Source organism: Anomaloglossus baeobatrachus, chromosome 2 (assembly GCF_048569485.1).
Source record: "Anomaloglossus baeobatrachus isolate aAnoBae1 chromosome 2, aAnoBae1.hap1, whole genome shotgun sequence".
Taxonomy (NCBI): domain Eukaryota; kingdom Metazoa; phylum Chordata; class Amphibia; order Anura; family Aromobatidae; genus Anomaloglossus; species Anomaloglossus baeobatrachus.
Window position 1 is genome coordinate 651,747,657 of NC_134354.1, and position 15,758 is coordinate 651,763,414.

The window sequence follows — 15,758 nt, forward strand, 5'->3', positions numbered from 1 at the left end:
GATGGAAAGCCAATAGGGCTAGATATACTGCCCTTATCTCCAGGATATTGATCTGAAGGGACGATTCTATCGGAGTCCAGGTTCCTTGAGCCCTGTGGTGGAGAAAAACCGCTCCCCAACCTGAAAGGCTCGCGTCCGTGGTGACCACAGCCCAGGTTGGGGGTAGGAAGGATTTTCCCCGCGACAGAGATGTAGGTAGGAGCCACCACTGAAGTGATGTTTTGGTTGCAAGGGAAAGAGAGACGTTCTTGTCGAGGGAAGCCGCACTCTTGTCCCATTTGCGGAGAATGTCCCATTGGAGTGGCCGTAGATGGAATTGCGCGAACGGCACTGCCTCTATAGCTGCCACCATCTTCCCCAGGAAGTGCATGAGGCGCCTTAAGGGGTGTGACTGACTGCAAAGAAGTGATTGCACCCCTGCCTGCAGAGAAAGCTGTTTGTCGCTCGGTAGCCTGACTAACGCTTGCTGGGTATGAAACTCCATCCCGAGGTAAGTCAGTGATTTTGTCGGTGCCAACTTGGATTTCGGGAACTTGATGATCCACCCGAACTGCTGGAGAGTCGCCAGAGCGACGGTAAGGCTTTGTTGACACGCCACCCGAGAAGGGGCCCTGACTAGGAGATCGTCCAAGTAGGGGATCACCGAGTGGCCCTGAGAGTGCAGGACTGCCACGACGGATGCCATGACTTTGGTGAAAACCCGTGGGGCTGTCGCCAGGCCGAAAGGCAATGCCACGAACTGAAGGTGTTCATCCCCGATGGCGAAACGCAGGAAACGTTGATGTTCGGGTGCGATCGGTACATGGAGATAAGCATCCTTGATGTCGATCGATGCTAGGAAGTCTCCTTGTGACATCGAGGCGATGACTGAGCGGAGAGATTCCATCCGAAACCGTCTGGTTCTCACATGTCTGTTGAGTAGCTTGAGGTCCAGAACGGGACGGAATGACCCGTCCTTTTTTGGCACCACGAACAAGTTGGAGTAAAATCCGCGACCACGTTCCTGAAGGGGAACGGGGATCACAACTCCTTCTTTCTTTAGAGCGTCCACTGCCTGAAAAAGTGCGTCGGCCTGAGCGGGGGGCGGAGAGGTTCTGAAGAAACGAACCGCAGGACGAGAGATGAACTCTATCCTGTAACCATGAGACAGAATGTCTCTCACCCATCGGTCTTGAACATGTGGCCACCAGGCGTCGCCAAAGCGGGAGAGCCTGCCACCGACCGAGGATGCGGCTAGGGGAGGCCGAGAGTCATGAGGAGGCAGTCTTTGAGGCAGTGCCTCCTGTGGCCTTTTTGGGGCGTGACTTGGACCGCCACGCATAGGAGTTCCTCTGGCCTTTCTCCGGCCTGTTGGACGAAGAGGATTGGGGCTTGGCGGAGGGACGAAAGGACCGAAACCTCGATTGGATTTTTCTCTGCTGAGGTCTCTTAGGTTTGGACTGGGGTAAGGAGGAGTCCTTTCCCTTGGATTCCTTAATAATCTCATCCAATCGTTCGCCAAACAAACGGTCGCCAGAAAAAGGCAAACCAGTTAAGAACCTCTTGGAAGCCGAGTCTGCTTTCCATTCGCGCAGCCACATGGCCCTGCGGACTGCCACGGAGTTAGCAGATGCTACAGCCGTACGGCTAGTGGAGTCCAGGACGGCGTTCATGGCGTAGGACGAAAAGGCTGATGCCTGAGAGGTCAAAGACGAAACATGCGGAGCAGAATTTCGGGTGACAGCATTATTCTCAGTCAGACAAGCCGAGATTGCTTGGAGAGCCCACACGGCTGCAAAGGCCGAGGCGAAAGACGCACCCGTGGCCTCATAGATGGACTTCACCAAGAGCTCTGTCTGTCAGTGGCATCCTTCAGGGATGAGCCATCTGCAACAGACACAACTGACCTAGCAGCCAATCTGGAGACTGGAGGATCCACCTTGGGAGAGTGAGCCCAACCCTTAACGACTTCAGATGGAAAGAGGTAACGCGTGTCAGTGTGACGTTTAGCAAAGCGCTTGTCCGGGACCACTCTGGGCTTCTGGACAGCATCCCTGAAGTTAGAGTGATCAAAAAACGTATTGCGCGTACGTTTGGGGAACCGAAACTAGTGTTTCTCCTGCTGAGACGCCGACTCCTCTACAGGAGGAGGCGGAGGTGAGAGATCCAACACCTGGTTGATGGACGAGATAAGATCATTTACTAAGGCGTCCCCCTCAAGTGTATCAAGGTTAAGGTCGAAGTCAGGGTCAGAGCCCTGAGCTCCCACTTCCACCTCGTCTTCCTGAGAGTCCTCAAGCTGGGATCCCGAGCAGCGTGAGGAAGTCGGGGAAGAGTCCCAGCGAGACCGCTTAGCCGGTCTGGGACTGCGGTCCGGGCAGGAGTCCTCCGCCTGAGACCTAGGGGCCAACCTGGGAGCGCGCTGCGGCGCGGACCGAGAGGGGCCTGGAGGAGACAAGCTAACAGGGGCCGGGGCCTGTGGAAGGTCCGGTCTGGACTGCAATGCCTCAAGGAGTTTAGAAGACCATTTGTCCATAGACAGTGCAATGGATTGGGAAAGTGACAGAGAGTTTCTCAGCAAAAGAGGCCAACACCGGTGACTCTGTCCCTGCAGCCTGCTCAGGGGGAGCAGGGGGGTCTACATGAGCCGAGGGGCCCACCAGTGCCCGAGGCTCCGGCTGAGCAAGCGAGGCAGGAGTCGAGCATTGCTCACAGTGAGGGTAGGTGGAACCCGCAGGTAACATAGCCCCACAAGAGGTACAGGCTGCGAAAAAAACCTGTGCCTTAGTAGCTTTGCTCCTTGTGGACGACATGCTGTTGTCTCCTAGGAGAGTGACCACTGAGGGTATATGGGAAAAAGGGTATACAGCCTGACCGAACAGATATATATATCTATTATATATATATATGTATCTATTCCGGCACCCTAGGGGGACCAGCACCGGGTGACCGGTGTGGCTTACCAACCGCTAACGAGCGGAGTGTGTCCTCCAGATTCCCTGTCGTGGATCCCCCGGAGCTGCAGAGCTGTTCACTGAGAAGCATCCACCGGCAGAATGCCAGAAAATGGCCGCCGGAGCTCTCAGGGGAGGAGTGGGGCCGAGGGCGGCGACAGCAAAGAGCGGGAATCTGGGGTCCCCACAGTGGTCAGTGAGGGGGGAGGAAGACATGCAGGATGCTCCAGCCCTCACATCCGACGTCATGTCGGTAATCCCGCCCTTACCCCTGACAGGCAGGCCCGGGGGCGGGATTTTCGCGACTAGGCCGCGGTGAAGCCGGGGACTAAATTTGAGGCCGCGCCCGACAAGCAGGCACGGTCGGCGCGGAAGTCCACCGGCCTCCTCAATTTCACAACTACCGCGGCTCCGGGAAGAAGATGCGCTCCCTGCACAGTCCCCTATGGGGACACAGAGTACCTTTAAGTTGCAGGGCCCGGTCCCTGAGGTTGAAGAGGCTCCGGTCCGGCAGGTTCCACCAGGGGCTGCGGATGGAGCACGGTCCCAGCAAATGGATGACCGCTCTGGATCCCACTTCTCCCAGAGCCGCATAAGGGATGGTGAAGGAGACGGCATGTGGCTCCAGCCTTTGTACCCGCAATGGGTACCTCAACCTTAACAATACCGCCGACATAGTGGGGTGAGAAGGGAACATGCCGGGGGCCCCGTGGGGGCCCTCTTTTCTTCCAACCGACATAACTAGTATGAGAATGCATGAGTGGATGTGTGCCTCCTTCCACACAAAGCATAAAACTGAGGAGCCCGTGGTCCACGGGAGGGTGTATAGGCAGAGGGGAGGGGTTACACTTTTTAAAGTGTAATACTTTGTGTGGCCTCCAGAGGCAGAAGCTATACACCCAATTGTCTGGGTCTCCCAATGGAGCGACAAAGAAAAAATCAATAGTAGTTAGTGTAATCAGAGAAGGGCATTAAATTTTAATGCAGCCATAATAGAAATTAGTGTAGATTGGGGCAATAAATTGATAAGGATTCAAACTTAAATTTCTTCAGCCTTCGGACCACCTCTTTAAATGTGGTTAGCATTTTCTGCTGCTTAAACCTTGATCCATTAACCTATTTCTAGTGAAAATAATGAAGTGTGCTCCTCTTTGGGAAAGGCTCAGAGAAAGATTTTACAGCAAGTACACAAAATCCTCTCTCTATAGCTTCCTTGGGGGACAAGGTAGACTATAGAAAGTGCAATAGCAGTCCCAAGTATGGAATAAGGAGTAGGAAGAATGCCCGCATCGGGTCGAGGTCCGATCAACTGCCGCTTGCTGAACCTTCCTACCTAAACTCGCATCTGCTGAGGCGTAAGTGTGAACTCAGTAGAGCTTGGAGAAGGTATGAAAGGAAAACCAAGTAGCAGCCTTACAAAGCTGTGACACTGAAGCTTGATGCTCTGTGGCCCAGGACACTCAAAATTCATGGGTGGGGTGTGCCTTAACCCTCGGTGGGGTAGGCCTGTCCTTTGCTCGATATGCTTCCAAAATGGCAGAGCAGATCCAGGGAGTGATTGTACATTAAGCTAAAATGGATTACCTTTGTGCCAGTTGGTGGCTGTACCATGCTAAGGAGGAGCTAACTTTTTTTTTTCCTAGTGTCAGCAGCATACACCCATAGTCCCCTGTGTCCCCCCAATGAAGCGATAGAGAAATATAGTTGTCTTTTTTCTGTGATGTTTTTTGAATTTTATGCTCTTTTTGGCGAGTTGATCACACTTGCTAAACTATTATACAATTATATACCCATAAAATATCAAAAAGAACAACTTAGACAAATAATCATTTCTTGTTGATGTTTGTCAGTAACTCACCTGATCCCGGAACATTAGAGAGACGGTTTCTAGAACATGCATGCTCCATTGCTGCTCTGTTTCCGAACTAGCCAAGAACTTCACAAGATCATCCATACCACTCATGTGGATTGCCCATAATATTTTGTCATGAATACTAGCGTCATCATCCACATTCTGAAGAGGCAAAATGTAATGGAAAAAAGAGAATATAGAAACAAACATTTTAGTCATTTTACACTTGTGTAGACATGAAAGCATTCGATGTGACAGAATATGTTTCAACATGTGATTCAATGCCTGTAAATAATTGTACCTTCTCCTCATCAGGATCAGCGGGAACATGAAGGAGATTTCGCACTAGTAAAAGAATCCTTTCAATCAGCAAATTATGTTCCTCTTCACGCTGCTCCCAGTCCTAAAAAACAAACATAACGCAAGAATAAATGTATTATGAAAACTATAAAACTGTTAATTAATATGCAATACAAATTAATCCCTTTCCAGACTGGGCAATTTACCATTTTTGCAGTTTCGTTTCTAATTTTCCTTTTTAAAGAGCCATAAATGTTTTATATTTATTTCCATCCGCATCAGCATATGACGGATTGTTTTTGAAGGACAAATTGCAGGTTAGAATGACACCATTCATTTTACTATTTAATGAACAGTAAAAAGGTAAAAAAAAAAAAAAAAAGTGCATTAAAATTATGACAATAACATTACTCCAATAGTTTTTTTGGCTGTTTTTACAGTTTATTGTGCTGTAAAAGTGACCTCACAGTATGATTTTTCATGTCATTACAGGTACAGAAACACCATACTTGTGTAGTTTTCTTTTTTTTATTTATACTTATCATTATTATTATTATTATTATTATTATTTAAAGCTTTGTAAAAAAAAATATTTATAAAAATAAAAATTTAGGTTTTAATCAGCAATAACGTGTCCATTTTTATGTCAATGGAGCTGTGAGAGTGTTTGGTTTTTGTGCCACAAGCTCAAGGATTTAATTAAACCATTTTCGTGTAGATATGTTTTGATTGCTTACTGCGGTGTTGTGTCAACCGAAAAACCACATTCCTGTTTCAATCTTTTTCTCTTTACGGTGCTTACAGATCAAATTTATTTTATATTTTAAAACGTCCCGTGGTCCCTCTTATTCTGATATATAGTGAAGATAAGCACACGGCTGGGGATTGCAGCCTGTAGCCATATGCTTTATCTGTGCTGGGTATCATAATATGGGGGAACCCTATGCAAATTTGTTTTTATTTATTCATTTTTACACCAATATAGACACACAGACAGCGCCTGAGTAGTCAGACTCGCTGTCACACAGGGTGGGGTGTTTCTGACTGCAACCAAAGACGCAGGGACTGCCGGAGGGCAGGGGAAGCAGTGCATATGTATGAAGGATAATGAGTGGCCCCGAAAAAAGCGTTGCAGCTGCTCGGAGACAGTTAAGTATAAAGCGCTTGCTCCAATCCTCCTAGCCCTGCTATCAGCATTTTTAAGAGGCCCGATTCGGGTTCCCATAGACTTATGTGGGGACTGGCATCCGGTCAGATATCTGGGATCGATTCCGGGCCCAAACTGAGGTTTATTTTTAAAACCAGTTGGACTCGCCGATCCCAGGAATCTGTGAGTCCGCCCATCACTAATTTTGATACATTGCACTTGAAAGCCGCAAAACCAAATATATATATAAACCTATTACCTAATTTTTAAAATGGGGGGAGAATTGAATTTTTATATATTCTATTTTTTCAAAAACTTATTTTTTAACTTTACTTTTTATTTGCAATGGTTCGATCATTTATAAGATATGGTACAATACCACAGTATTGACGTATATAGTGAAAAAGATGTTCCCCTATGAAGTCCACAGAGATGGTGATGATGAAGAGTCTTCAGCAGGTTCCCGGCTGTCCTGATGACCCATTGGCTCCCTCCGATCACGCGATCGGACACTGATGTTATTTAAAAACTGCTGTCAGAAATCGATTGGAGCACACTTCAGTTGGTACAGTTACAGGAAATTATGGCTATATAAGATAGCCGGCATCTACCTGGTATGGTACAGGCTCCGCTCCTGAGCCTGCTCCATATGTGGGACACCACATAGGATGTACTATAAATGTTTTATGTTGGGTAATTATTCAACAGTTTCTTCGGAGAAACTGAATACTATTCTAAAATATTGGAACATATCGGATGTTACTGCTGTGCTTTGGAATCCCAGGTAAAATTAGATTTGCAAAGTGATAGGCAATTCAGGACAAAGCAAAGAAGGGAATTTTGTTTACTTACCGTAAATTCCTTTTCTTCTAGCTCCAATTGGGAGACCCAGACAATTGGGTGTATAGGCTATGCCTCCGGAGGCCGCACAAAGTATTACACTAAAAGTGTAAAGCCCCTCCCCTTCTGCCTATACACCCCCCGTGCTCCCACGGGCTCCTCAGTTTTGGTGCAAAAGAAGGAGGAAAAAATTATAAACTGGTTTAAAAGTAAATTCAATCCGAAGGAATATCGGAGAACTGAAACCATTCAACATGAACAACATGTGTACACAAAAAACAGGGGCGGGTGCTGGGTCTCCCAATTGGAGCTAGAAGAAAAGGAATTTACGGTAAGTAAACAAAATTCCCTTCTTCTTTGTCGCTCCATTGGGAGACCCAGACAATTGGGACGTCCAAAAGCAGTCCCTGGGTGGGTAAATAATACCTCATAATAGAGCCGTAACGGCTCCGTCCTACAGGTGGGCAACCGCCGCCTGAAGGACTCGCCTACCTAGGCTGGCATCCGCCGAAGCATAGGTATGCACCTGATAGTGTTTCGTGAAAGTGTGCAGGCTCGACTAGGTAGCCGCCTGACACACCTGCTGAGCCGTAGCCTGGTGCCTCAAAGCCCAGGACGCACCCACGGCTCTGGTAGAATGGGCCTTCAGCCCTGAGGGAACCGGAAGCCCAGCTGAACGGTAAGCTTCTAGAATTGGTTCCTTGATCTACCGAGCCAGGGTTGATTTGGAAGCCTGTGACCCTTTACGCTGGCCAGCGACAAGGACAAAGAGTGCATCCGAGCGGCGCAGGGGCGCCGTACGAGAAATGTAGAGTCTGAGTGCTCTCACCAGATCTAACAAGTGAAAATCCTTTTCACATTGGTGAATTGGATGAGGGCAAAAAGAGGGTAAGGAGATATCCTGATTGAGATGAAAAGAGGATACCACCTTAGGGAGAAATTCCGGAACCGGACGCAGAACCACCTTGTCCTGGTGAAACACCAGGAAACGGGCTTTGCATGACAATGCTGCTAGCTCAGACACTCTCCGAAGTGAAGTGACTGCTACTAGGAAAACCACTTTCTGCGAAAGGCGTGCGAGAGAAATATCCCTCATTGGCTCGAACGGTGGTTTCTGAAGAACCATCAGCACCCTGTTCAGATCCCAGGGTTCCAACGGACGTTTGTAAGGAGGGACGATGTGACAAACCCCCTGCAGGAACGTGCGTACCTGTGGAAGTCTGGCCAAGCGCTTCTGAAAAAACACAGAGAGCGCAGAGACTTGTCCCTTAAGGGAGCCAAGCGACAAACCCTTTTCCAATCCGGACTGAAGAAAGGACAGAAAAGTGTGCAAGGCAAATGGCCAGGGAGAAAAACCCTGATCAGAGCACCACGACAGGAATATTTTCCACGTCCTGTGGTAGATCTTGGCGGACGTTGGTTTCCTGGCCTGTCTCATAGTGGCAATGACCTCTTGAGATAATCCTGAAGACGCTAAGATCCAGGACTCAATGGCCACACAGTCAGGTTGAGGGCCGCAGAATTCAGATGGAAAAACGGCCCTTGAGACAGCAAGTCTGGTCGGTCTGGTAGTGCCCACGGTTGGCCGACCGTGAGATGCCACAGATCCGGGTACCACGACCTCCTCGGCCAGTCTGGAGCGACGAGGATGGCGCGGCGGCAGTCGGCCCTGATCTTGCGTAACACTCTGGGCAACAGTGCCAGCGGAGGAAACACATAAGGGAGCTGAAACTGCGACCAATCCTGAACTAAGGCGTCTGCCGCCAGAGCTCTGTCATCGTGAGAACGTGCCATGAATGCCGTGACCTTGTTGTTGTGCCGGGACGCCATTAGGTCGACGTCCGGCATCCCCCAGTGGCAACAGATCTCCTGAAACACGTCCGGGTGAAGGGACCATTCCCCTGCGTCCATGCCCTGGCGACTGAGAAAATCCGCTTCCCAGTTATCCACGCCCGGGATGTGAACTGCGGAGATGGTGGAGGCCGTGGCTTCCACCCACATCAAAATCCGCCGGACTTCCTGGAAGGCTTGCCGACTGCGTGTTCCTCCTTGGTGGTTGATGTAAGCCACCGCTGTGGAGTTGTCCGACTGAATTCGGATCTGCCTGCCTTCCAGCCACTGCTGGAACGCTTTTAGGGCCAGATACACTGCCCTTATCTCCAGAACATTGATCTGAAGGGAAGACTCTGTCTGAGTCCAAGTCCCCTGAGCCCTGTGGTGGAGAAAGACCGCTCCCCACCCTGACAGACTCGCGTCCGTCGTGACCACCGCCCAGGATGGGGGTAGGAAGGATTTCCCCTTCGATAATGAAGTGGGAAGAAGCCACCACCGAAGGGAAGCTTTGGTTGCCTGAGAGAGGGAGACGCTCCTGTCGAGGGACGTCGGCTTCCTGTCCCATTTGCGTAGGATGTCCCATTGAAGAGGACGCAGGTGAAACTGCGCGAAAGGGACTGCCTCCATTGCTGCCACCATCTTCCCCAGGAAGTGCATGAGGCGCCTCAAGGGGTGTGACTGACCCTGAAGGAGAGATTGCACCCCCGTCTGTAGTGAACGCTGCTTGTTCAGCGGAAGCTTCACTATCGCTGAGAGGGTATGAAACTCCATGCCAAGGTATGTGAGCGATTGGGCCGGTGTCAGATTTGACTTTGGAAAATTGATGATCCACCCGAAACTCTGGAGAGTCTCCAGAGTAGCGGTGAGGCTGTGCTGGCATGCCTCTTGAGAGGGAGCCTTGACCAGCAGATCGTCTAAGTAAGGGATCACCGAGTGACCCTGAGAGTGGAGGACCGCCACTACTGCAGCCATGACCTTGGTGAAAACCCGTGGGGCTGTCGCCAGGCCGAACAGCAGTGCCACGAACTGAAGGTGTTCGTCTCCTATGGCGAAGCGCAGGAAGCGCTGATGCTCTGGAGCAATCGGTACGTGGAGATAAGCATCTTTGATATCGATCGATGCAAGGAAATCTCCTTGGGACATTGAGGCGATGACGGAGCGGAGGGATTCCATCCGGAACCGCCTGGTCTTTACGTGTTTGTTGAGCAGTTTTAGGTCCAGGACAGGACGGAAAGACCCGTCCTTCTTTGGAACCACAAACAGGTTGGAGTAAAAACCGTGACACTGTTGCTGAAGAGGAACGGGGACCACCACTCCTTCTGCCTTCAGAGTGCCCAGCGCCTGCAGAAGAGCATCGGCTCGCTCGGGAGGCGGAGATGTTCTGAAAAATCGAGTCGGAGGACGAGAGCTGAACTCTATCCTGTAACCGTGAGACAGGATGTCTCGCACCCAACGGTCTTTTACCTGTGGCAGCCAAATGTCGGAAAAGCGGGAGAGTCTGCCACCGACCGAGGATGCGGTGTGAGGAGGCCGCAAGTCATGAGGAAGCCGCCTTGATAGCGGCACCTCCAGCGGTCTTTTTAGGGCGTGACTTAGACCGCCATGGATCGGAGTTCCTCTGATCCTTCTGAGGCCTTTTGTACGAGGAGAATTGGGAGCTGCCCGCACCCCGAAAGGACCGAAACCTCGACTGTCCCCTCCTCTGTTGGGGTAATTTTGGTTTGGCCTGGGGTAAGGATGTTTCCTTTCCCTTGGATTGTTTGATAATCTCATCCAGCCTCTCACCAAACAAACGGTCGCCAGAAAATGGCAAACCGGTTAAGGACTTTTTGGAAGCCGAATCTGCCTTCCATTCCCGTAGCCACAAGGCCCTGCGTATTGCCACCGAATTGTCGGCTGCAACCGCCGTACGGCTCGCAGAGTCCAGGACAGCATTAATAGCGTAGGACGCAAATGCCGACGTTTGAGAAGTTATGGACGCCACTTGCGGCGCAGACGTACGTGTGAGTGCGTCAATTTGCGCTTGACCCGCTGAGATAGCTTGGAGTGCCCATACGGCTGCGAATGCTGGAGCAAAAGACGCGCCGATAGCTTCATAGATGGATTTCAACCAGAGCTCCATCTGTCTGTCAGTGGCATCCTTGAGCGAAGCCCCATCTTCAACTGCAACTAAGGATCTAGCCGCCAGTCTGGAGATTGGAGGATCCACCTTGGGACACTGAGTCCAGCCCTTGACCACGTCAGGGGGGAAGGGATAACGTGTATCCTTAAGGCGCTTGGGAAAACGCTTATCTGGACAAACTCGGTGTTTCTGGACTGCCTCTCTGAAATCGGAGTGATCCAGAAACATACTCTTTGTACGCTTGGGGAACCTGAAACGGAATTTCTCCTGCTGAGAGGCTGACTCCTCCGCTGGAGGAGCCGAGGGAGAAATATCCAACATTTGATGTATGGACGCGATAAGATCATTCACTATGGCGTCACCATCAGGAGTATCAAGGTTGAGAGCGGCCTCAGGATCAGAATCCTGATCAGCTACCTCCGCTTCATCATACAGAGAGTCCTCCCTCTGAGACCCTGAACAGAGTCTTGAGGTCGAGGGGATTTCCCAGCGAGCTCGCTTAGGCGGTCTGGGGCTGCGGTCCGTGTTAGAGACCTCACCCTGGGATCTATGCGACACCCCGGGGGAACATTGTTGTTCCGACTGAGGGGAACCAGGGGGCAGTGATTCCACAGTGCCCATGGTCTGAGATACCGGTCTGGACTGCAAAGCTTCTAGAATCTTGGCCATAGTCTCAGAAAGTCTGTCAGTAAAAACTGCAAACTCCGTCCCTGTCACCTGGACAGTGTTAGCTGGTTGTTCCCCCTGGGCCCCCCTTAGCAGAGGCTCCGGTTGAGTAAGTGCCACAGGGGCCAAGCAGTGCACACAATGAGGGTCAGTGGAACCTGCCGGTAGCGAGGTTGTACATGCGGTGCAGGCAGCATAGTAAGCCTGTGTTTTGGCACCCCTGCTTCTTGTGGGCGCCATGCTGTTGTCTCCTTTGAGCAACACAACAGGGTATATAGCCAGAAATCAACTGTGCACCATACAGTGTAAAGTATAGCCTGTAAACATATAAACTATAAATACACTTCTGCACCAAGTGGGGCCAGCACCTGAGGTGCTGCTTACCGCCCGCTTAAAGCGGTTGTGTGGCCACCAGAATCCCTGCCTGGGTCCCCCAGAGCTTGTCTCCCCTCTGCAGCGTCCGAGGAGCTGACAGGAATGGCTGCCGGCGTCCTGAGGAGAGGAGGGAGCCGTGGGCGTGACCCAGAAAGTGCGGGAACTGGTGCCCCACTGTGCACAGTGAGGGGGGTGGAGTATGCAAAGCATGCTCCAGCCCTCAGTGCTGCCGTGCTGTACAGCGTCCCGCCCTTCCCCTGACTGTCAGGGCTGGGGGCGGGAAGAAAAAGAGACTAGGCCCAAAAGCCGGGGACTCGAGTTATAAGCGCGGCCGCCGTATAAGCGCGGTCTGCGCGGAAGTCCCCGGCGCACTAACAGTCCCAGCCGCGCCGCAGTGATAACAATGGCAGCGGCGGTCAGCGCGGTAGTCCCCATACAGTAATACACTCAGCGATGCTGCAGTGTATAATGGCACGAACGCGGTCAGCGCCGCGGTCCCCGGTGCACTAGCACACCCAGCAATGCTGGAGTGTTGCTGTGCGCAGTCCCCACGGGGACACAGAGTACCTCAAAGTAGCAGGGCCATGTCCCTGAACGATACTCGGCTCCTATCCAGCAGGGTCCTCAGGAGCTGTGGATGGAGCACGGTCTCAGTGCCTGGAGACCGATAGGATCCCACTTCACCCAGAGCCCTAAGGGGGATGGGGAAGGAAAACAGCATGTGGGCTCCAGCCTCCGTACCCGCAATGGATACCTCAACCTTAACAACACCGCCGACAAGAGTGGGGTGAGAAGGGAGCATGCTGGGGGCCCTGTTAAGGGCCCTCTTTTCTTCCATCCGACATAGTCAGCACCTGCTGCTGACTAATCTGTGGAGCTATGCGTGCATGTCTGCCTCCTTCGCACAAAGCAAAAAACTGAGGAGCCCGTGGGAGCACGGGGGGTGTATAGGCAGAAGGGGAGGGGCTTTACACTTTTAGTGTAATACTTTGTGCGGCCTCCGGAGGCATAGCCTATACACCCAATTGTCTGGGTCTCCCAATGGAGCGACAAAGAAATTGAACTTCATTTACATTTTGCATGAATTTACAAACAAAAAAAAAAAATAGATAAATTGGAATTATACACCACTTACCATCTGCAGCAAATCGTAAAGCTTTTCACTCAAGACTACAAAGAGTCGTTCATTTGCAAAGGCCTGATAACAACAGAAAGACACAACGTCAAATCAAAATTGCACCTACTACAAGGCAAATTATTCAAAGGTTGATAAATAGCAAATGGAAAAATATAAAACGTGATAACACTAAGAACACTTCCAATAATGGACCATAGGCAAAACAAATTGCAACAAAGCAAAAAACCTCTTAGCCCCTTTATCAAATAGGGATTGGATCAGATGCTAATGTTAACCCCTTTTACTACAGGCAATGTTTGCAATACATCACAACTTCATGAGCTCTAGATCAGTAATCAAGACTTGGCATTTATAGCTCTATCCTTTGGTTCAATATGTAAAAGACCAGTGGGATAAGGAGAAAATAACAGCAAAAAGAGAGACTGAGGACATGTTTTATATCTTCGGCTCTAGATATGTGAATAGGTACAATTAGATATAGGTGAAGTTTTGCTTGGGACAGAGTTTAAGCTTACAATAATTGCATATATGAGTGTTCAAGAGTGTAAATTGCTTGTTTGCATTTTCTAGCTCCATTTTCATAGGTTTTCTAGCTTCGACAAATAACTGGGAATGGGTGATTAGTCTGATTCTTTTTTATACCATAGCTTTTATTTGTGACTGTCAAAAGTGAAAAAAATTGTCCTGGCAGGAATAGAGTTAAAGTCTGTCTGTAAGCCAATTCTGGCCAGATGTGACCGATTTTCTAACAATGCTGACGCTAGAGAAATGGTCTGTGTTTTAGAATTTTACCAGAAATGTTACTAAGACTGAATACAAAATGTAACCTCACCTCTTTATAAGCCTGAAGGTAGGACACAACTTGCAGGAAATGATGGCGAAAAGTGGGGTCTTGGGGAACTTTCCCAAAGCACAGAAATGCAGGCTGGGTTAAGTTTACCATTAACCTGTAGAGAACAGTGTAGTCCGGTTATGATACATGGATAATCTGAAACATCTCACTACACCCTGGCCAATGATAACATACGAGTTACCTGATGACAGCATCAAAGAGCTGCTTGTCATTGTGATGCTGAATGACTAAAGGCACAAGATCATTCTGCAGAATTTGGGCAGCACCTAACTGTTGTCGAATATCTCTGGTTTCATCCTCATGACGGAGGTATCGAATCAAGTCTTTCACACTCTCTAAAAGGGAACGTGAGAATAATGTTTATTAGGCCTCACACCCAATAGTGCATAATCGCTCTGATTCTCATCCCGAAAAGTGTACGAGTGACTTGCATATGTAATTCCAAATGTTATGCAAGTGCGATTTTTTTTCTTGCCTAGAATCTGAATGACATGCGTATGCCATCCATATACTATGCGTTTTTAAAAAGAAACCTGTCACCAGATTTGGTGACTATAAGCTGCGGCCACCACCAGTGGGCTCTTATATACAGCAGTCTAACATGCTGTATATAAGAGCCCAGGCTGCTGTGTAGAACATAAAAATGACTTTATAATACTCATGTAAACAGTCGCTGCGGTGGAGTTGGGTCATATGGGCGTCTCCGTTCTCCGGTGTCGTCGCCCCCTCTTTCGGCCACCTTTGTCCTCCTTCTTACGAAGCCTGTGTGCATGAGGCGTCCTAAGTCATCCACGCTAGCCAGCATTGAGGTAATGTGCAGGTGCACTTTGATCTGCCCTGAGCATTGCAGATCAAAAGTATTGTAGTGCGCCTGCGCGGGACCGGCGATTGTGTATGACGTAGGACGCGTCATGCACACATGCTTCAGAAGGAGGATGAAGATGGTCAATAGAGGAGACGCTGGCACCAGAGAACGGGGACACCCATATGGCCCAACTCCACCGCAGAGCGACTGTTTAGGTAAGCATTATCAAGTCATTTATAGCAGGATGGGGATATTTATCAGGATGGGTTCTATACCAGGATGAGGGACATATATACAAGGATGGGGATCATATACAAGGCAGGAGGATCATTACAAAGATGGGGTACCTTAGTAGAGAATTTGGGAACATTACCCCCATAACAGTGTCATCAGCAGATCCTCACCCCATAACAGTGTGTCATGACCACACTTTTTGCATAAAATTTTAATTTTCCTATTTTCTTCCTCTAAAACCAGTGTGCGTCTTATAGTCCGGTGCGTCTTATAGTCCGAAAAATACGGTACATAACAAGCAAGTTATTTCACTGCTGTACAGTACACAGCACAATATGTAAGTAATTCTATTAAAAATATGGTTCAATTCCAAGGTTAAAACAACTGCTATATAGTAATATCCATTAATACTACGTGCATGTGGCAATTACAAATGCTTTGCAACAAATACGTACTCACCAAGGCAATCGGGTTCTTTGTGGTATGTATCGCCCTCTAAGTACCCCAAGGCACTACACGTTGCTAATAACTCACAGTTCATCATGTACAAGTCCATAAATTTCTTGGCACTTTAGGGAATATCGGTGTCCTTCACCTGACAATTGGAAAGAAAAGTCAGCACCTTACAATTTAGATACATATAAAATAAATATATTTAAG

The 15,758-nt window shown here is 49.3% G+C and overlaps 1 protein-coding gene across 3 annotated transcripts in view; it reads right to left on the minus strand.

Annotated features, from left to right (window-relative positions):
* The window catches only part of TIMELESS (timeless circadian regulator), a 215,369-nt gene that overhangs the window by 181,744 nt on the left and 17,867 nt on the right, over positions 1 to 15,758 (minus strand). For all 3 annotated transcript variants that reach the window (XM_075337008.1, XM_075337010.1, XM_075337009.1), the window contains 6 exons: positions 15,558 to 15,693; positions 14,241 to 14,394; positions 14,039 to 14,153; positions 13,204 to 13,266; positions 5,087 to 5,188; positions 4,792 to 4,947 (listed from right to left, as the gene is read on the minus strand). In XM_075337008.1, the coding sequence (XP_075193123.1) occupies positions 4,792 to 4,947; positions 5,087 to 5,188; positions 13,204 to 13,266; positions 14,039 to 14,153; positions 14,241 to 14,394; positions 15,558 to 15,654 (687 nt within the window). In that variant the 5' untranslated portion in view covers positions 15,655 to 15,693. The remainder of the gene's footprint in view (positions 1 to 4,791; positions 4,948 to 5,086; positions 5,189 to 13,203; positions 13,267 to 14,038; positions 14,154 to 14,240; positions 14,395 to 15,557; positions 15,694 to 15,758) is intronic.